Here is a 20585-nt window from a genome sequence, read left to right as displayed (position 1 = left end):
AGAAGAGTGGATGTAACATAGTTCTATTAACTAAAGATTTATAACTGAGTGATATCAAATTAATATATTAATAATCTAAAATTCACAGAAATCGTGTTGAGAATTATCTACTGTAATATACATGTATTGCCAACAATAACATTAAGGCCTCGTGAACTTTGATTTTTTTCTAATCTTTCATTCAAATTAAAGATAGAGTATTATGTAGTGTTGGAAATTTTTTTTCCTCGCAATGTCCTTTAATATTTCCTTGTTAGCACTAGTAAAATTTACTAATTTTAAAAACACGAAACAACTTTTTAAAGACATGTTTCGGCATGACTTATGCCATCTTCAGTTTATTGAGAATTTAAAATCTAGGGCTATATATATACCCAAGCTACAAATACAAAAATAGAAATGTATACAAAGTAAAATTACAATAACAAAAGATAATGGTAAAGCCGTTACAAAGTGGCAGGTACTGTCTGGTACTGTCTAGAACAGTAATTACTCACAGTGTGAGCTTTAGACCGTTACTAATAGAACAAAAGATTAAAATAAAAATTAGTAACGGTCTAAAGCTCACACTGTGAGTAATTACTGTTCTAGACAGTACCAGACAGTACCTGCCACTTTGTAACGGCTTTACCATTATCTTTTGTTATTGTAATTTTACTTTGTATACATTTCTATTTTTGTATTTGTAGCTTGGGTATATATATAGCCCTAGATTTTAAATTCTCAATAAACTGAAGATGGCATAAGTCATGCGGAAACATGTCTTTAAAAAGTTGTTTCGTGTTTTTAAAATTAGTAATGTCCTTTAAATTATTGACTGTATATTATTATGTCATCCACAATGACTACTGAATTGTAAATAATGTAATTAGTACAAACAGACACTGTTCATTTAACAGACAATTTTCAAAGCCTAGCATATAACTTGATAAAGATACTGTAGTGAAAGAATATTATTTAAGCCAAGAAGTTTTAGTTTGTATAATAATGCAGAATAGATGTTGTAGCTGAAGATGAATTTCACGTCAAAAATTTCAGTCTAGTTTTATTTGTATTTTTCTTTGTTTAAGAATTATGGTAATAAATCTGGGACAAAGAAAAATAAAAATCAAACTTGTTTGAGATCATTTTTACCTGGAATTTATTTTAAACTACAACATAGATATAACTACAAAACGTTTTCTATTTAAAACAGTACGAATTGACTATTTATTTATAACAGTTGACAAGTTTCAGATAAGTAAAGCAGAAAAAGAAGTACAATATAAGCAAACCAACTCAACTGGCCATGGTTTATTTTGATTTGTGGTATGCATGGATTTCCATGTTCACCTTTCTTCTAACAATTAACATGAAAAAACCATGATACGATCACTACTGACAACCATTTTCAAGCAAACTTTAACATTTCACATTAGAGGTATTGTGATTGAAGTGCTCTTCCAGCTCATTTTGTGACCCCTTGTGTTGCTTGACAAAAAGACTGCAAAAAAGTGATAGGTTCTTAATCCCTGAATTTAAATGAAGTGAGCAGATTTGTTACAACAGGTTGATCTACAATCATCTTTTAATGCCCAAAATAAATTAAAGTTTTTCCTATATCACCATAAGAAAATAACTACAGGCTATTTTATAGAGAATTTTAGTTCACATTTAAGTGTGTAGAGTAATACTAAGAGTTGTGTTTTTAGAGTGAAAAGGTAAAATAAATGAAAAAGTTCCAAGAATACTTTGTTCACTTCGTCACTGCTTCCTTATTTAGATCTTGCCAAAATAATAATTTCTGATAATCTAGGACTACAATCAGGGACAAAAGTAGATGAGACACTCCCAGGAAACAATACTTTTCGCTAAAAACGTGAATTATTGTTCTATCTCCACTTGTCATATGTCGTCCCACCCCGACTTTCCAATGTTGTAACCAAGAAACTGTCAGGAAAGAGTTCAACGTTGTTTCGCGCACGTGAGGTTGGGGGAAGGGGTGGATGCTTTTTCATTAGAAAACGTCTGTTGAGCAAAAAATGTCTCAACACTTTTATCCCTGACCGTAGCGTCCAGGCGGGATGGGTTGGAAGATTTTACCATTACTCTCTTGGTAGCTTTGCTTGACTACCAGTGTAAGCCCGCAGCCTGGCTTTGTTAGCGCAAAATTTTAAGTCCTTGGACCCTAGAGTTTTCCGATTTAACGGAAATGGAACGACTTTTTCCACCTGTTGTAGCTAATTAGATGCAAAGTGTCGTTTTGTTTCAATTTGCACAATGAAATTTCAGTTGTTATTCATTGTCTACGAGTAGATTAAATTAGCAATCCTTACAGTAAATACAATGTCTCGTGGTGGAATGCAAACTATACTCTTTTTAAACTGCTTGAAAATCAAGATACAATGTTTACGTATCACAGTTTTCCCAGAAAAATATATTGAAAACAGCAGTATATTTTCTGAGACAACTGAAGTAAAATGTTTTTAGGTGGCAAAGTATCCATGGTGTAAAAAATAGTTACTGAAAGCATAGTTCTACGGAGGGGGCTTTTTTATCACACACGTAAAAGCGTTCGTAACCTGTGAAACTCACAAGTAACGTAAAACAAACAACGACCAAGACAACAAAGAACCTGGAAACAATAAAAAGCAGGAAAACAATTGCCCCAAAACAAAGAAACAGTTTACAAGTTCTTACACCAGAGTAAACCCCATGTTAACGAACATGAAAGTTTTCGCAGCATAACTTTTTCACAACTTATTTTCCATCCAAACAGTTGCCATTTGTGGAACTTCACACTTCTCTACGGTTTTGCAACTTGCTTATTACCACCCGGAATAAATAGAAAGATGGGAGTTGAAAAATGAGGCGGTATCTTTTTGTTGCATTGTTTTCTTTTCATTTGCAAATAAAAATTCCACGGGTAAACACCACATATCACCTTTTTTGTCACACCTTAGGAACGTACAACAGGCGAACATCACACTAGCCTGTGTACAGCCGTCCCGCTCCACTCGAAAAAATCGCATTCTTTTGAGTGGAGCGGGACGGCTGTCTTGCCTTTTGTTTCATAACTAATTCTTCTTTCTTTCGAAACTGTGACCATGCCATGTGGACTGACTGCCTTCAGATATGTCATTTGACGAGAGGAATACTTTTTTTGAGAGTTGCACTGCATGGTGATATAACACTGCCCTCGAGCAGTGGACAACACGCGCGGAAGAAAAAAGTTACCAAAGCGTAAAATGTCAAATCATCGATACACACCTATTGAAGATATCATGATTATGCAGGCTGTTGAGAAATGTGGCCGCGAGTGGCGTAGCGTGCCCAGGTTAATGGCTGGAAATGTTTTTGTGCATTTTATTCGAAATAAAAAAAAGAAAACAGTATTATTTTTTTAAATTCTTACATGTTTGGCAATGCGCCACATTTAACTGTATTGGTAATAGCTCTCTATAATGAAACGTGGATCGCGCAAAATTTAAGATTTCCTGATTTCGAGATTTCTGTTTACCGTTATTACGGTTATCGTATCGATTTAGCTAGTAAGAAATACACATCATCAAACTTCAATCCTAGAGAAATAACATAGTGTAACTTTTATGTCAATCCGATGAGGGGAAATTTTCGGTTGGGTCCCGAAAAAACTGTTTAACCCAATCCCAAACTTGACGGCAACATCGTTTTCTTCTAGGATAGCTTTTGACATCTTAGACTACCGTAGAATCCCACTTTCCTGAGGGATAGTGAAACAGAGAAAACAAGCAAGCAGAATAATGTACTTTTAAAGGGCTAACTAAGTGAATTTAATAAGATTTTCAATAAGCGGAAAAATGTGTTCCATTTAAGTGAATTTTCCGCTAAATCGGAAAACTCTAGTTGTTGAAAGCACAGTGGAGCTAATCCAGGGTAAGTACGTACCTTAAGGTTACTATTGTTAGCGGCTACTAATTTTAGCGAGTTGGACCAAAATTGCTTAATATAGTACTCGCCAAAATTTGTCTCGGTCAAATTTAATACGCGTTAAATTAAAACCCCCTCCCGCCAGAGGAATACAAAATTAAATATAGTGGCCCCGTTCAACTATATGACAACGTCAGAAGGTAGGGCAACAATTGAGAAGGGTTGGGATCGCCGGCATCGTGGAGAATATGACTGATTTCCCTGACGAGGACCCACTCTCTAACATTTAATTGCAATTCACTTTGTTCTTTCTGACAATGATAATGTTCGTTCAATTTTAAGTGACTTTGTTCTATTACTGAACATTTATTTTCATCTTAACTATATTATTATATTATCATTTTTTTAATTTTCGGGAAATCGCTAAATTTAATAGTCGCTAAAATCTTGTTCAGAAAAAATCGCTAAAATTAGTAGTCGCTAAAAATAGTAACCTTAAGGTATTTTGAATTCAACAATTCCGTGAAGTTTTAAGTCCTCCAGTTTTGAGGTCAACTATTCTCAAACTTTGCAAAACGTAACATTAGCAATGTAAATAATCCCATCCCTAGATTGGCTGAAGGTGCCCTTCACTTTGACGACAATCCAAGTAAATTGCAAAGAAATGAGAAAAGGAAGAGGGACTTGAATTTATGAAGGGGGTGAAAAGGGGTACGCAAATCCGCCGACTGGATGTGTGCAAGTTTTATGGCCAAATTCGTAAATCCACCAATATTTTCCTTCAACTCCGAACCCGCATTACTTTAAAACTTTGTGTGGTAAAGTTTCAGTGCGTTTTTTAATAAGTTTTGTTTTATTGCTTGTGTTTGCGACAATTTTGCCAACATACCGGCCTAAATGAACCGAACTTCGTTTTTTTATCTGCGCCAAAATTCTCTTCTTTTTCGCGTTCCGCTGTATTTTCGAAGTGCGCAAATCCTTTCAATGTATCGCAAAAAATCCGCAATCCATCGCATTTCAAGGCCAAGTCCGTCGATCCGCAAACCTACTCACCCCTTCATTTATGATGACTTGTCTGGTATGAAGTAGAGGCGCGGTGGCCTAATGGTAAGTGCGCCCGGGGCACTGTGTTGTGTTCTTGAACAAGACACTCTCATAGCGTGGCGAGTTTTCTGCTGGGGGTAATCCTGCGATGGACTAGCATCCCATCCAGCGAGGAGTATAAATATACTCCTAGTCCCTTCATGGTGCTGCAACCGGGTTAAGCTCTGGCCTGATGGGCAACAAGGCTCGATTGCAGACTTTTTTTTATCTGTCTTGGTGTTGGTATGGAACCCGACAGTAATTAGGTGTTTGTTCTGGAGTGTTTTAGACCTCTGTGGGGACCATGTTTTCAGGCTAAATTGTATTATTGAACTGAACTGGGATAATACATCATAGGTTTTTTCCAGCACACAGGGAAATGCTTATGTATACACCTGATTGAAGAAACGTTGACCCGTGAAAAGCATAAACGATAAACGATGTGACCCAAATGTTTACTGGGAAATCGGAAAAAGTAATCGTCTTCTGTGACAGAATGAACATAATAATAAGACAGGTTGCATAAATCATGCTTTCAAAGCTCTCAAAGAAAAAAATGCCTTGATTATAAATAAATTGAACATTACTAAGCTTACCAATGCTGTCTATCCAGAATCCCATTCGGTCTTAGCGTTCATAGTTTGTGCTAATCAGGTACAGAGACCAGACCGGCATGAACAGTCTCTGGAACCCAGGCCAGACTGTCAACGTTTTGTTGTGGTAGAACGTTCTTAAAATGCTGTGTAATCTTTTGCCAGCTAATTGGCCGTTAAAATTCACAGGTTCCACTCAGTCTTTTTCATATCAATCATTTTGATTGAGAAAGATGTGATGCTCATGTCACATGCTTGGGACAAAGAAAAAATCTGAGTCCCCCCCCCCCACAGGAATCAAACTGACCACCTCTTAAACACCGAGCGAGTGCTTATCCACTGAGCTATGGAGAGACTCGTGGTGAGCAAGGTCATTTACTAGGATCATATGGGCCCAGGGGGTACTCAGGATTTCAAGTGACGGGGATGATTGAGCAGGGGCAAAAATCAAGACCCCCAAATCCCTAGGGCTTCCAACAAAACCCCCAAAAATCCCTAGACCGAAAATAAACCCTCCAAAAATCAACAGCAAAACACGTTTGTACTTTAATCGCAGAGCTACGCAGCCTAGGCACTACCACAGATCTTTGGATTGTTTTGGGCGCGTTCGTTTGGGATCAATCCAGAATAAGAATAATTGGAATAATGCGAGTTAGCGTTCGTTTGGCTGCTCTTCCTATCCGGAATACGTGGATTTCCATTCCGGCTATTCTGCTCCCAGGAGCAGAATAGCCGGAATGTATTCCGAAATGCACTCTTATTTAGGAATATTCCCAAACGAACGCGCCCTAAATAAAAAAAAAAATACTTCCTACCCAAAAGAATCCCGGAATCGAAAATTTCAAACCTTCAAAAATCCTTTGATCATACCCGTCACTTGAAATCCCGAGTACTCTTTGGGCATATGGGTTGTCATGCAATGATTCCTTGGGGAGAAGTGATGCATGAAGCCCCAACTAATGTTTGTGAGAAAGATTACGTCAAACCTGAATGACCTAAAAATGTGAGACATCATGACCACGCAGTCAATCAATTGCAAAGTCCACAGAGAATAAGTTAGGTTTTTTTATTTACAATATGAAATAAACTCACAGTGTAACAAAGCTCTGCGAATCAATATGAAACATATACACTAGTCATAAAAAATAAGTTACAATATTATATAATACCAGAATCAACAAGTCTTGATCTACAAGAGTTAGAAGCTAGAGCAATGACATGAACGATTATAAAGATTGCGTTTGACATTTCACGACATCACACAGCTTTGACAGTACAAAAATTAGAGCAAATGCTTTAGAAAAGTAAATGAATTTTGAAAAAAAAAAGAAATAGGTAGGTAACAAGTTTTTTTCCACTAATAAACCAGAAATCAGGGGAAAGAATGTCGGGCTAATTATTAAAGGCTGAATTTATCAATGGAATAGCCATGGAATTTAATAATATATCTTTTAAATTTTCTAAATATAAATAACTATCTGTGGTACCTTCCCCCTCCCCCCGGCCACATGTTTTGCCTCTCAAAGAATCAAGGGAAAAGAGGCTTACTTGAAAATTTGAACATGCTCATTATAAGAAAAAAAATCGATCACTTTTTCATTCTTTCAAGTGCCGATGTTAATGAATACAAACATTATAACATGATGTTCATGGCATGAATTATTATTTAGCTAAAAGGTGGCTTTCTACAGTTTTTCTGGGACTCAGTAGTGTGCAAGCTATGATTTTCAGCACATTCAGCAACTCTAAAAAGAATGAAAACAAGTTTCAGCACTTGAAAACTTAGTTTACCCCTGATAATTTCTGTGACCACACTTAAATAAAGGCATGTGCAGTTTGGTTCCTGTCCAAGGCTGTAAAAACATGTTCAATTGTTGACTGAAAAATTTCTCAAAAAGCAACCAACGCATACAACCCGTTTTACAAGAGTAAAAAAATAGGACTCTTTCATACCCTAGAAACTGTAGTCAGCCACCTTAAACCGAAAGCAAAACATGACCACAAGAATATACACTGCATTCTCTTCTCTGGGTGAAATAGAGGTTTGAAAAGTTACCACAGTTCTCTAAATAACATACTATTTTATAATATATAATTTATTATATTATAATTAAAATAAATATAGCTGTGAAACAAAATAAAGACAACATTTTGACAAAGCTTACCCAACAATTACATATAGCTACTCATTCCAACAATTACCTATGGCAATAAATTATTGTTGAATGATTTTGTATAATACTTTTTAACATAAATTATTAATTAAAAACAGGAGCAGAGTTTAAATTGGTTTATTGGCATTGACAACAGCCACTATACCATGCCTAACAAATATGCTCAACAAAAATTATTTTCTGTTTTTTTTTTTTTTTACAAAACAATATTATCAAGATATAGTGATATTTCATGGTTGTTTGTAATCAAACATTTCTCCCAATCATTTGATGCGCTAATTAGATACAAAATGACCATATAGCCAGCCAATCCCTACAACTTTCAGTTGACAATTTCGGCAAAACCGGCCTATAATACCCCACTTAACGAATGTTGTTGTTATGGTTCAATTTTACCCTTGGTACAATTTGTTATTTCCTAATGAATATCACACCCCCCTTTTGGGCCCCCCCGGCCCCGGGCCGCGGGAGCTCCGCTATAAAACAAAGGAAAGTACTAGATACAGGGATCGAGACTAACGGCTAGTAAAAATGCAGTTTTGGCTAGTAGCTTTTGGCCTTTCAGTAGCCAAAATGGCTAGTGAAAAAATCAGGCATTAGTGGCAAGAAACCGCATTTATTAAAATCGTCTCTCAGAGAATAATTATAACTAACAAGTAAACTGTTGACATTATAGAATGTGAAGCTTTAAACAAAATTCTAGTTGACAAAAACGCATGTACATGTACAATTTTTATAGTGAAGAACAAAGCCCAATTATTAAGGAAAAAAAAAACGTGAAGATTTAAGGAACATTTTACGGATAAAGGTTTAAACATTATCGGACATTGTTTTCACCCCCCCCCCCCCCTAAAAAAAAGAACTATGCTTAAAATTGTGGCTAGTAGAAAATACGTTTTGGCTAGTGAAATCAAAGCTGTCACTAGCCCCTTGGCTAGCTAGCCAAAAAGTTAGTCTCGAGCCCTGAGATAATTTGTACCAAGGAAAAATTGAGCCACAACATTTATATATTACTGCAATACAAGGTTAGACTTCATTTTTGTATTTTTTCTGAAACACAGTAACTTTCCTCTGGTACTATGTGCTAGTCAATACATGTGGGTTTTAGTGTAAAAACTAAACAACATTTTTGGTTAAATTTTTGTCTTTATCAAAATAGAATCAATTGAAAAAAATAATTGAAGTAAATATTTCTTTGGTGCATGTACACAGTGACACCTAGTAGAACAAACCCCACAGCAGTTGTAACAAATAATGATGATGATGATGATGATGTTCTTAAAAAATAAATGAAGCTTGTGCAATTTAAGGCAATATTTCTTAAGACGCGTAATTATAAGCCAAACCGTGTTGCATTAGAGTTGTAACGAACCTCAATAATATTTTCCATCCCAATGGATTTATTTGTTTATGTATGAAAGTAATATCAAAAATGCCCAACAAAAAGGAGTAGCATCTACACTTTGTATGACAGACATGTATGACACATGATAAATGCCTTTCTTGATTTGGAGGCCAAAAATTTATCTGAAAGAAGGTAGTGAAAGAAAAATTGGATTTACCCTAAAAACTTGTGTATAAGCCGCACTTTTTTGCCAAAATTTTGGGCTCAAAATTGTGGGTGCAGCTTATCTACAAGACCATTGCTTGTAGGGGAAGCAAACTGCTTAGTATGGGGTCAGAAAAAACACTAAAATCCTTGAGTATATAAACATTTAACATATTGAAACCTGTTGTTGTTTATTATTATTTTGGCAGAAGTAGTATGTGCTCCTTAAGGAGCCGTTTGCCTCTTCTTGTGCTCTTTCAAAGCTTTTTAATTTTTTTTTTACTCAAAACCAAGCTTGAAAGTTGGGGGTACGGCTTATCTACGAGTTTAGCTCATACACAAGCTTTTACAGTAAAAAGAATTAGAAAAAAATCATCATATTGAGATTAAATTTACCGCAATCCTTGGCTAAGTCTGCTGAGCACTGTTGCGTTTACTTTCGACTGCATGTAAGCCACTAAAGAGAAAATCCTTTATAAAATAGTAATCCTTACTTTTCTTTTTTCCCTGGACATTCAAGCCATGCAAATTACCTGCTGGGTAATAAATCTCTGCACTTAAAAAAGACCTGCATCATAAATTACAGCATCTGTTGTATAAACACCTAAGTTCATACACATTATAACTTTTTCTTGCATACAAAAATGTCATGTTTCCAAACTCTTTTTCCTTAGTTTTCTCCAGATTGAAACTGAGTTAGAATCACACATGGTCCCGGCCAGAACTGACACAAAATTTACATCAACTTTTCTTTGTGTGGCCTGGAAAACTAGTAAGAAGAAATCAAATTCATACTTTTACCACTAAGATTTCCATGTTTTCCAGTGTACACTTCATCTGTTTTAAAACAAGAACTTCCAAATGTACATGTAACTAGACAAGGTAAAACAATGTGGATTTTGGTATTCAGCAGAGTAAAGGAAGTTGATCATCAGAAGTTGATCCAGGGCTCAAGACTAACTTTTTTTTGCTAGCTAGCCTATTGGCTAGTGACAGCTTTGATTTCACTAGCTAAAACCAATTTTTTCTTCTAACTTGGGTTTGGGCAGAAGCACTTTGTCGTCTTCACTGGCTCCGTAATGTTAGTTTTAGGTTATTTTTTGGTAATTTCAGCTTGAGTTCTGTTCTATCGGAGTCGATTTTGATGTACATATATGGTTTTCTTCCAATCAAATTCCTGAAATTTTAACTAGCCATTTTGACTAGTGAAAGCCAAGAACCTACTAGCCAAAACTGCATTATTTTCTACTAGCCTGTGGCTAGTTGGCTACCGTTAATCTCAAGCCCTGGTATCATCATCTGATCTACTTTACTTTTAAGAACATCCATTCCCCCACTACCATTTTCCTCAAAGAGACAATTGGGATGGATCATGCAGTCCCCTCAAACGAAGGCTTGGCATAGTGCTTGTCATTCCAGAACATCCGATCAACATTAAGCTTGGTTTCCACATGGATTATCTGTTGATTGAGCTTTCAATCTTTTTAATAGTCGTTTTGTCCAAAGTGCACAAGTCAAAATCCAGTGTTGTGTCTGTGAGTTCAAAGCGACCTGTTGTTTCCAAAATGTCAGCTATTCTTTGAAGTAGACTGGAGTCTTTTAGTGCCATGAGACGCTTGTAAAGTTGAATTAACTCTGATGAAGGATTTCGTTGTCCATTACTGCCTTGCTTACTGTCTTTGAGCTTTGGTTTTGGGCTACAAAACAGAAATACAAGCAGATTCAGAGCCTGATAACAAAGTAGGGCATTACACATAGAAAGAAAATTAAAGCCTTTTTGGAGCCCAAGGCTAACCTGCGATCGACAAACGTCCCATCCAGTAAAACTGACAATACTCCAAAGTCATTGCATGGACCAGTTAGTCCAAAGTGTGACTGTACCATGGCTTAGCTTACAGCGGATTCAGGTTGAGCAGTTGTCACAGTTGATTGATTATGTTTTGAGGCAAAATGACAGATGTTGCTATAGGCTGGAATGACAATGTTCTGTCTGGCAAAAGCACACAGTCACTCTTCCAGTTTTCTCCCAAGCAGAACGTTATCATTCCCACCTAGCAACGTCTGTCATTTTGCCTCGCAATGCAGTCAATCAACCATGACAATGAACGCTCAATCTGAATCTGCTGTAGATACATGTAGTAGTAAACTAAGACAAAATTTAAAACAAAATTCACCTTTGTTTTGTAGGAATAGACTTGGTGGTGGGGCTCTTCACTCCATTTTTCCTTGCATTTTTTACAGGCTCAGATTTCTTTGATTGAGAGCTGCTTTTAGTCCTTCCCTTAGTACTACTGTCTTTATTGTGCAATGTACCATTTGGAGAACTGACAGCATCAGTAATCGGCTTCTGCGCTGTTGCCGAGTGTGATGATCTAGACTGAAATGGTGTACAAATATCAACTTCATTCCCATCGTCATCATTATCCTCATCACTCATTTCGGCAATTAGCTTATCAAGCGCCATGTTCTTATTCCCACTGGTGTTCCCCAACAAACTTGAGCTAGACGTACTGCTTGACCAACTATCCCCAGAGCCACGTCGTCGGAAAGTTATTTTTTCAACCTTCTTCTCTTCCTGTTTAGCTTGCTGTTTTGATTCATCCTTTGGAGATTTTTGTTTACTTTTCTTAGATGATGTACTTTCTCTTCGTTTTGCGGTGCTAGGTACATTTTCACTTGATCCAACCTCGGACGAGGATCGCCTGCCTTTCTTTTTGTCATTTGCAGGACTTTTTGATGGCAAAGATTTAATTTTTAATTTAATGTCTTTCACTTCTTCTGGCAGTTTTTCTTTGTGTTCATTGCCAGCAGCGGGCAGTTCCAATGGAATAAACCCAAGAGTTTTGTTTGGCTTTGCAGTAGCTTCATCAGGTTTCTTTTTCTTCTTTTTCACTGGCTGTGCCGCTTGCGTGTCCTCTGTCCCTTTACTTGCTGATCTTTTAAGTCCTGGCGTTGTTGTTGCAGCCTGCTGTGTTTTAACAGTCTTGTTACCAACTACTGTGTCATGTTTACCTTTTTTGTTCCTGTCTTGCTCTTGTGCTGGTGTTGAAAGTTGCAGACCAGGATGCAAATCAGTGATGTTATTTGTCATTTTGCCATCTTTTGTGTCTGTACTCTGCTGCACAGTTGATCCGTTAACAGGGGAAGATGAGCTGATGAAGGAAAAACAAATGTCTGACTTGACAAATTGCCTCGCATTATTATTGACAACATATGAACCAGCTGCTTACAGCCTACAGCCTTATAAGTATCAGGCCATTTTCTGCATGCAATTTTGCAAGATGACAATTATTTGAACCATGATAAATTATGAAATTAGACATTCTTTCCTCTAACAGTGTCTTATTTTTGAAACTAATAAAAACCCTTACATATATATCCTCTTGTTATTATTACCAGTATATCAATTGAAACCAGATTTTATTGCTACATTTCAGTTTCCTACACTCTCTTAATGGACAGATACTAAAAAAATTTGAAGAAAAGAAAAGAAAAAGTGGTTTCCAGCAAACTCTCAGGGACCCCTGAAAAAAAAAATGCTTAGGGGTAGCCCATGATGGACTAGATCAAATTATAGGGTGAGGGGAGGGGTGTTAGCATTTATTTTTCTAACCAAAAGAAATAAGTTTTTTCATGTGGTACAAAAACTGTGATAAGCTCCGGTTACGTGACCTACCTGACCTAATAAATTAATGGAAAAACTCTAAAGACAAAGTGAGGCCTATATCTTAGATTCACCTGTGTTAGTGATACCTTGCTTGTAATACATAACTGGAACCCCGGAAAGAGTTTCTAAACATGTAATAGCTACAATCAGATGCAAAAATGCTTAAGACATGTGTGGTAATGCCTCCCCAATCTCTGACTTATATCAGTCCGATGCACACAAACATTTCACATTGCATGTTATACCTGTGAATTCCATTTACTGCCCCTGTGCTTGTGACAATTCCTCCACCTCTCACAAGTTTTTTCCTGAACTCCTCTGTAGGGTTCGTAAAGGTAAGTGCTTCACTTCGAATGTTATCAATCGGTGGGGAACCACAGGCAGGCAGGATAAGATCATAGTCAAACATCAATTTCCTTGGCTCTTCTTTGTTTTTAAAGTAGACTTCAACTGGAAGGAAAAAGCTTCCATAACCAGCCTCAGCAATCGTGTAGGGAGGATCCTTTAGAACTGCAGATAAAAATGAAACAAGTTATGAAAAGAAAATATTGATTAGACCTTAATACAGCAAACTTCTGCCAACAGAAAAATCCCATAGGTGGACACCTCTTCTAACCAGTCTCGGCGGCAAGCAAACATTTTTAACCTCCCACACCTCTCTAAGAGGACAATTTATCTAATCCCAAAGGCATCCACTTATGGGACATCTAATTGTACTTAGTCTAGTAAGGTTGGTAATTTCCAGGTTTGCTTGGTTAATACTTGCTTGGTTACAACACTTGATTTGTTAGTTAAGTACAAACATTTGTCATTGTAGTTGTTTGCTAACAAACAAAACAGCATAACCTGTGACTGTTCATGACCTGTAACAAAAATTTATAGTCTAATCTATAGGCTAATTTACAAAACAATCTGACTTTTTTCCCCATGCCTCCATCTAGCGCAAATTCAAAAATGACACATGAAGGAAGCATAAGAGTTGCCCAAGGTGATAGCCTTGACTCCGAGACTCGCACGTTGGTTGTTGTTGATTAAATAAAGAAACGCACACAAACAAGATTGACGGTGAAATTGAATTTATTTTTTTCTTTGCTCTCCAATTTGTATTAAAAAATTGCTTTCCTGAAGCTATTATCCGTGAAAAAAGATTGAAAGGTTCTCTTTCCATAAACTATAAAGGATAAAATTCAGTCATCGCTTTTGACAAAACACAGTCTGAGTTTTTTTCAGTGAGATTTTCACAGGCTAATTATGTCATCAGAGTGTGCACTACTGGATTATGGAGCACGCTTACATATGCTGAATTCGCAGCTCTGCTAGCTTTTATAATGCACCAGTCAATATAAACCCCCGCACCCCCCGGCCGGGACATAGCGGGGCATTAGCGGGGAATTTGAAGTGATTTGACGACACTGAGAGGCACGGCTACCGGGGCTTTTGAAAGCTTTTGAACTTCGTACTAAATCAGCCGGGGCATGGAGCGGGGCATTTTCCTCTGACAGCGGAAAGACTGGCACGATAATTTTCAGAGAAGACTGGGTCGAGATATTGGACCTTGGTGGCAATGGCGTCAATGGCGGATTGCGAAGAGAGAAAGGTTAGTATCCTCGCTAATTTGTAACGTAAAAAGGCCATCCGAAGTATCTTGTTCGTGATTGTTGTTCGAAAATGAGTTTTCTATTTATATTTCTCATTTATTATAACTGAAATATTGGCCGTTGTTGTCTAAATTGCTGCATTTGGTCAGCCATTAATAAACGTTCTTGTTGTGTACAGTATCTTTGTTTTTTTTTTTTATTTTTTTAAATCCATTGGCTATAAATTATTAAGCTGACGCTATTTCCGAAAGGACCGGGGCACTTGGGCGGGGGTATTTATTCCCATTAGAACATAAAAACTGCCACAGGGTGCGGGGCGTTAAACAACTTTTGATGTAAGTTCCTGTCAAATGCCCCGCTATGTCCCGGCCGGGGGGGTGCGGGGGTTTATATTGACTGGTGCATAATGCCTTTTATTGAATACTTGAGAGAACATATATTTTAGTACAATATAACGGCTGAAATATCTGTATCCATGATAATGAACCAACATCCTAAGATATGCATTACTAAGATCTGTATTGATACAATGATTTTAATATTTCACCCACAAAAAAATATCCATATCTTCCTTTCACGCAAAAGAACATCAAAGATGCCAGAAACAGGAACAAAAGTAAAATGCATCCTGTTTGAAATATTGATCACAATAAAAGCACTCCAGAAATCAGTGAAGAACGATCGAATATCGAACGTTAACGCTTACACACGATATTTGCACGCGAGATAAACAATGGAAGCAAATAAATTGAATCGAATCGTTCGGTGTGAATGATTCAGTGCACATAAAATGTTATTTATTGAAAATCTGACTCAAAAACATTTCCATATAAAAGTAATTCTTGTCTTCGAAATATGATTGAAATATAAATTGATGTACATGTCTCTAACGCACGCATCTTATTTGTCAATAATTATATTACCTTCAAGTTTATCTTGCGAAATATTATCTGGTGTATATTTTCATACGAGAAATCTGTGGTCTGACAAGAATTTATTGTGGATCTCAAGTTCCACTTATCCAATTCCTGTACCAAACAACTAGGAAAGCAGATTCAATGACAAAAATTTCCGAACCAAGATTGCGATAGTCTATGTCATTAATTTAACTGTTAATGGCAGAGATGAAAGGACGATGAGAAACAAACAAAGCGAACGATGTCAGTTCTCTTCGGTCGATAAGGAAGCATTTTTATCATAAATACTACAGAACTTCACACTTTTGAAGAGTTCGACTTTTGTTTATAAAAGACAATTTAAATTAATTTACAAGCTTTCCAAATGATGATGTATAACAGTCGCAACTTGATGACCTTCTTCATCGGTTCGAGGAGAATTCAAATCGCGTCGATTTGAAGTCAATCGAATTACTATGTGCTGTGAAATAACGCTTAATTTCTTCTGCTATGGCAAAATTAGCCGTTTGTATCACTTACGCCGGTAAGAATAATTGAGGAAACAAAGAAAGCGTCCAGGATCGCTACACAATAGTGTTTTACAAGTGGACGAGTAATCAAGTTTGCAAGTGAACTGCAGTACTACAACGCACGGGACGATGTTGACATGCTAAGCTAGCAAATATTTTCTCGTCTTACCTCGTTTTGGCTTAGTAAAACTCTCGTGCAGGTAGAACACAACCTTCTCCACGAAATGAGAAATGTCGCTGCTATCTGGTCCTCGTACAAACACGACCCAGTCGTGAGTAAAGCCTTCGGGACTTGGGGTCTTTTTACACGAAGCCTTGTGACCAAGTTCGATTTTGACTTCGACTTGAACAGTCTCCATGTAAATGGCTGTGCTCAAAGCACGTAAAATCTCAACACATAGGTAGCAATTTACGAGACAATGATGCCTAAAAGGTCAGCACAACGGCCACATGAAAATGCCGCTCAAAGTTCGATGGCATTCGTTCCACTAAAGAGCGAACAGTCCAACTTTAGAACTTTTTTGATTTCAATGACAGTTCCTAATGCGCCGGCGTACCAACAACACTCCATATATGGTAATATACTTTTGTTTGCCGGCGAATGTGTCTAGCGAGGGGGGAGGGGTTAGGAGTGTTTCCACACAATATTTTTGTTTCGTTTCCTCAGAAACGATACGGTATTATTTTGGCTTCGTGTGAACTATTTACACAGTGAGGGCTCTTCCAATCAGAAGAACGGTCGTCCCAAGTTCGTTTGACTGGGCTATTTCTCATTTCTTCTTGGATTTCTCACATTTATTGATCGTTCAAAAAATCTCGCTGCATGGTTTTAAGTGATTAAAGCGATGTATTGTAGAAAACTGGAAAGCTCTCGTAGCGTTTAATGTAAGAAACATTCTACGATTTTCTGAAACGGAAGTAATTTTCACCATCAGTGTTTGCAAGCGCAAACAAAAAGATACTTGTCTGTTTCTCGCACGGGGGCTGCTATCCAATCACAAAACGGTCGTAACCACAAGTAAATACGTATGACGATGGCAATTAATTTCGTAAACAGTCTTTTCTTTAAATATCGGAAATATTCCTCCATACAAAAATAATTCGTCAAAAAAATATCTAACGACTGCATGTTTGACTAAAGCGATGTATTGTAGAAAACTAGAGAAAGCTCTCGTAGCGTTTAATTTATTCTGAGACGGAAGTAATTTCCACCAACCATGTTTACAAGCGCAAAAAAAACGGGATGACTTGCATCTCTTGTTTGCTCCACGGTAGAGCTTTGCGCTACAAGAGATGCATATTTCGGTGACTTACAAGTTAATTTCACTACATGTACAGAGGAATGTATAATGTGGGAGATTGCCCTATTCTTTTGTACAGGAAAATTTCACGGCATCTTCGACGTCACAAACACGCGAATACACGCAAAATTCGTGGTTCTCGCGTGGATGTACCCGAATTGCGTGATCAGTGTCACGTCGGCGTCCACATTCGAGTCTCACGAAATAAGTTGAGTTCTCTCATTATTTTGTATGGACAGTATCGTATAGCAGGTGTCATTCTCCCTCCACCTTCTTCTCACCTTCCTCCCCCTCGCTCTTCGCACATTCCTTTCCCCATTTCCCATCACCATTCTTCATATTCTCAGGACCGTACCCGCCAAATTCCCTCATTTCTTCTCCCCCATTCGCGACATGTTGATCGTCTCCTGCTGTGATGTCACAGGAGTGTTTTCTGGCGGGGGGATCCCCCTACTAGGTGTCAACTCCTGTCAACTTTCGTCTCCTATGTCCCACTTCTGTCTCATTTTCCCTCGCGTCTCGCCTCCCACTTTCTCCTCACCCCTTGTCCGTTCGGGGCGCCGCGTCCTGTCCCTCTCTCCCCTCTCCTCTTCTCCCGTGCTCTCTACCTCCCCATTCCCGCCTCCCTTTTGCTCCTCACTTATTTGGGCTTTTTCTATTTTACTTCTCTGCAACTCAGCGGCTCTCTTACAGTAGGTGTATGTGTCTGGGTTCTTCTTTTCATTTTCACTTGTTTCGGCTATACTAGACCTTCTCCAAATTAAGTAAACCCCAAACCACCTCTCCTTTGTTACACTTTCTTACCCTTCCCTCAAACAAACACTATTTCTCTTTTGCTGCTGTTGAAACAATTTTCAGTTATGAAAAGTCTAACAAAATTCTACCAATTATGTGGAATTTTATACTTATAGTATTATTTTTCAGTGATTGATACCCTTTTATTTTTCACTGTTTTATAGACTTTACTCTTCTCCCTAAAGTGTCGATCTCACCTAAATGTAGATCAATGTACAAATAGGTACTGGCCAATTAAATCCTGGGGTTGGCCCTGCAAAGGCTTAGCATCCCATCTCTGATCAGATGGGCTACTAGGCTTGAATGTAAACATGATATAATTCAAAATATAATTATAAATATAATTTGAAAGACACAATACTTGTGCTCTATTAAGGTTACTGTCAACAAAATAGGGTGCCTTCCGCCAAAATCTTCCTACGCGCGCTACTTAAATATAAACCACATAAATAGAGGATAATTCATGGTTGCACGGAGATATGAAATTTTCTCGGTGTTCATGATGCTCACGGGGCGCGGGAGTGAGATATCGGATTGGTCGCATAACCACACGGTGACGACCGGTTCCCAGATAGTTCCGGGGTCGATGAGAACATTCCGACTTCAAATTCCGGTTGCAGATTCGAGGAGATCCGAGATGTTTCGACTTAATTCGATTTCTTTGGTTCATTGAGCATGAAACATGGCAAACTCTGCGGCTGATTGGTCAATGATCACACATGTGTGGATATCATTTTATCCACACATGTGTGATACCATTTTTCTCATTTGCTACCACTCGCTAAACCACTGCAGTTTATATAATAAAAGTATATATCACCGATAAGCTAATGAAATATAGAATCCAAAAATATTAATCTTTTTAACCGTTTTTGTTTTGGCTTCTCACTTTTAGAGCAACGAATATACACACTGTACATATACATCCTCGGAGACCCAGGGGCAGCTAGTGGCCTAGTGGGGGCAAGGAAAAGTCTATACGGGCAGAAAAAAATTGGCAAAGAAAAGTCAAGAAGGAAAAGAAGAGCTCTTCTTTTCGTTCTTGACTTTTCTTTGCCGATCTGTATTTGTTATTTTCTCCTTGTTTATTTTGTATGTGCAGAAGTAAAATAATAACGAACCGGCGAAGGTACCGGCCTTAAAATTCAATTTGCCATGTTGATTTAATGATACGTTTTGTATTTGGACCATAAGCAAGATTAACAGACCCTATGAAACGTACCGACTGTCAAATGCCTATACAGGTCCCTATGGAATTACCGACTGTCAATCGTAAATGACGGTCTGTATCAGAGCTAGTGTATTGGACATGGATGCCTATTTTCTGTATGGCTTTGCAGGCAGCACTTGACTAAAAAACAGGTTAACCACTGTGAAATCCTGAGGCCACAGAACCAGACAAAAGCTAGTCTATGCCAGCATAGTATAGCTTTCATATCAATAGAGAACTTTTAATCTTTTATAATAGGAATGAGTGGAAATATTTGAATTGCCCCTTGCCCTGATCAAGAAATTCTATTTTTAGACAGTTTCTGTTTCTTCCTTACTAGATTGACTTTTTGCAAGCTCTGTTCATCGATGTCTCTTAAAACTTGTTTTTCTCCAATGAGAAATATGTGCAAGCGTTCTAAATTTCTTGGAAGTAAAGTCAGTACATTGTCTCTCAGGTCAACACGACTCAAATGAGGCAAGTCATTCACTGAATCGCTGTTCAGAGATTGAATTATGTTTGAACGTAGATTCAGACATTCCAGTTTATGTAAACCACTCAAGCCTTCTGGAAACTTGTCAAATTGATTTTCTGCAAGGTCCAAGTGCACCAAGTTTGTAAGACAATTAAAATTATTTGGTAAAGATGAAAGTTGATTTTTTGATAGGCTGAGCCATTTTAGAGACTTCAGGGCTGAGAACTTTTCAGGTAGCGCCTTGATGTTGTTACATCCAACACCAAGCTTTTCCAAGTTCACAAGATTGCAAATTTCAGGAGGTAATCCCATTAGCTGAATGTTGACAATCCATAACTCTTGAAGAAAAGTCAACTCTCCAATTTCTGACGGTAAAAATCCTAAATTATTGTGGCTCAAACACAAAATCCTCAAGTTCGATAGCTGTCGGAATCCTGAAGGTATCAGCGTCAATTGATTATGATCAAGTGCCAAAACTTGAAGGTTTTTGAGCGTGACAAGTTCCATAGGAGGCATAATAATTCTGTTGTCATTCAGCAACAGTGTCTTTACTTTGACAAGTCTCTTCAAAGAATCTGGAAGCACCGTCAAATCGCGGTGACTAAGGTTCAAAACCTTCCACTTGGAGCTTATAGCACTCACTAATAATTTATCCACGTCTCTTTGAGCTGTATGGTACATCTAATCGGGAATTAACGCTTTGAAGAATTCTGCAACTAAAAACTTTTTGAAGGAGTGAAGTCTCTCAAAACAAAACATAAGGACTTTTGGTCAAAGCAATCATGCGCATCCGAGTTTTAGAGTCAGTGGTTAGAACTGCAGGCTC

At 37.6% G+C, this 20585-nt stretch overlaps 3 protein-coding genes across 3 annotated transcripts in view; all 3 read right to left on the bottom strand.

The window, feature by feature from the left end:
* The window catches only part of LOC144648597 (uncharacterized), a 701885-nt gene that overhangs the window by 137912 nt on the left and 543388 nt on the right, over positions 1-20585 (bottom strand).
* LOC144652629 (uncharacterized) lies at positions 9442-16495 on the bottom strand. Its single transcript, XM_078512709.1, has 4 exons — positions 16148-16495; positions 13200-13464; positions 11462-12439; positions 9442-10984 (listed from the first exon to the last, which is right to left on the bottom strand). The coding sequence occupies exons 1-4, from the start codon at positions 16335-16337 to the stop codon at positions 10744-10746; spliced, it is 1674 nt and encodes a 557-aa protein (XP_078368835.1). The 5' UTR covers positions 16338-16495; the 3' UTR covers positions 9442-10743.
* Positions 18884-20534, bottom strand: LOC144652619 (uncharacterized). Its single transcript, XM_078512698.1, has one exon. The coding sequence runs from the start codon at positions 20438-20440 to the stop codon at positions 19580-19582; it is 861 nt and encodes a 286-aa protein (XP_078368824.1). The 5' UTR covers positions 20441-20534; the 3' UTR covers positions 18884-19579.

Source organism: Oculina patagonica, chromosome 1 (assembly GCF_052425735.1).
Source record: "Oculina patagonica isolate OP01 chromosome 1, crgOcupat, whole genome shotgun sequence".
Classification (NCBI taxonomy): Eukaryota; Metazoa; Cnidaria; class Anthozoa; order Scleractinia; family Oculinidae; genus Oculina; species Oculina patagonica.
This window is presented reverse-complemented; position numbering and strand designations above follow the sequence as displayed.

Coding starts and splice junctions, on each gene's coding strand:
- LOC144652629 (XM_078512709.1), bottom strand. CDS start 16,337: ATGGAGACTGTTCAAGTCGAAGTCAAAATCGAACTTGGTCACAAGGCT. Junction 13,465..16,147: donor TTTTACTAAGCCAAAACGAG/GTAAGACGAGAA, acceptor TTTTATCTGCAG/TTCTAAAGGATCCTCCCTAC. Junction 12,440..13,199: donor GCAGTAAATGGAATTCACAG/GTATAACATGCA, acceptor TTCCTTCATCAG/CTCATCTTCCCCTGTTAACG.
- LOC144652619 (XM_078512698.1), bottom strand. CDS start 20,440: ATGTACCATACAGCTCAAAGAGACGTGGATAAATTATTAGTGAGTGCT.